Raw genomic sequence first — 1,523 nt, forward strand, 5'->3', positions numbered from 1 at the left:
TTGAATTTGTCTCGGTGGCCGGTCATGTGATTGCTAACTCCGTTGTCAAGGTACCAAACATCGTTGGCAACTTGTGCCTCCCCCGCTGTGAGTAAGTTTGGCACCACCTTCTCCTCATTGAGTAGGATGACAGTTGATGATTCCTCTAAAATAGTCATCATCAAGGTTGGCTCCTCGTCATATGCACGGGTGAGATGAGCCTCCTGTTCGTGATTGCGGCGTTGCTTGTGACACTCCGACTGAAAATGCCCGTATACTCCGCAATTGAAGCATTTGATGTTTGATTTGTCTCGACCACCGCTTGTGCTAAGCTGCACCTCCATGGCCGAAACCACCTCCTGGACGTCCTCCTCTGCCGCCGAAGCCGCCTCGGCCTGCCTGGCCGCCGTGCTCCCCTCCGCGGCCCGCCTGGCCAACCAGGGCAGCGTGACCTCCCTGTCCGCTGCCGTGGTGCTGCTGGCCGCCTCGGCCCCTTTGGCCGCGGCCACGCCCGCGACCGGCTCCGCGAGCGCAACCTCGTCCACTACCATCATTTGTTGACTGTGTTGAGAGGAAACCCCCGCTGTTTTTCTTGGCCCTTGCTTGCCACTCCGTATGCGTCAAGAGTAGGTGGTTGTCGACGTTGTCTCGAAAACCACGTGCTCTCTCCTCGTGGGCTTTGAGACGCCTGATTGCCTCCTCGAGTGTCATGTTGTCGATGTCCCCGAACTGTTCAATCGTGGAGACGATAGTAAGGAATCTCTCCGGTACCGCCCGAAGTAGCTTTCTGACGACGTAGTTCTCCTCCATCTCGCCGCCTAAAGCCCGGATCTTGTTGACGACTCCTGTCAACTTCGTCGAAAAATCGTCGACGTTATCATTCTCCTTCATCCGGAGAAGTTCGAACTTGGACTTCAAGGTCTGCACCTTCGCGTTCCTCACACGATCCGCTCCTAGATGCATTGTTTTCAACGTCTCCCATGCCTCTTTTGCCGTCTGCTTCTCTGCGATCACCATCAAAGTCTCTTCAGGAATCCCCTGGTAGATGGCCGCCAACGCCATCTGATCCTTCCTGTGTTCCACGGATACGCCTGCCGCTGGCTCAATGGCGTCCCACACGTCTTGAGCCTTCATGTAGACTTTCATCTTGATTGCCCACGAAGCATAGTTATCCCTCGATAGCGTCGGGTATTGAAGAGTGAGAGAACCCACCTTAGTCGTCATCTTCTCCGAACTCGTCATCTCTTCAGATCTTGGTTGAAACTTAGGCATACACGGCTCTGATACCACTTGTAGGCTTCTGAAACAGGATCAGCCAAAAAACACAAAACCTGTAACCTATGAGCAAACCTGTAAAGAAAAATAACCTGGCTGATTTTTGAGAGATTGAACACCAAAGAATAGAGAACGTGTTCTGCTGGGAGCTTTTCTTTAAGTCTCTGTTTTGTTGATGAACACAAGCCGGATGGAGCAGGAACTTCTCTCTTGATTTTATTCACGTTCTACAACTCAAAAAGATTGTTTACATATATATAGGAATAAGA

General features: G+C 51.8%; 1 protein-coding gene across 1 annotated transcript; it reads right to left on the reverse strand.

The window, feature by feature from the left end:
• Window positions 307-1,221, reverse strand: LOC109845726 (glycine-rich RNA-binding protein 7-like). Its single transcript, XM_020414998.1, has one exon. It carries the CDS (start codon window positions 1,219-1,221, stop codon window positions 307-309), a length of 915 nt encoding a protein of 304 aa, XP_020270587.1.

This window comes from Asparagus officinalis, chromosome 6, assembly GCF_001876935.1.
Source record: "Asparagus officinalis chromosome 6, Aspof.V1, whole genome shotgun sequence".
Classification (NCBI taxonomy): domain Eukaryota; kingdom Viridiplantae; phylum Streptophyta; class Magnoliopsida; order Asparagales; family Asparagaceae; genus Asparagus; species Asparagus officinalis.

What these genes read in the sequence shown, in the direction of transcription:
- LOC109845726 (XM_020414998.1), bottom strand. Translation starts at nt 1,221, where the DNA reads ATGACGAGTTCGGAGAAGATGACGACTAAGGTGGGTTCTCTCACTCTT.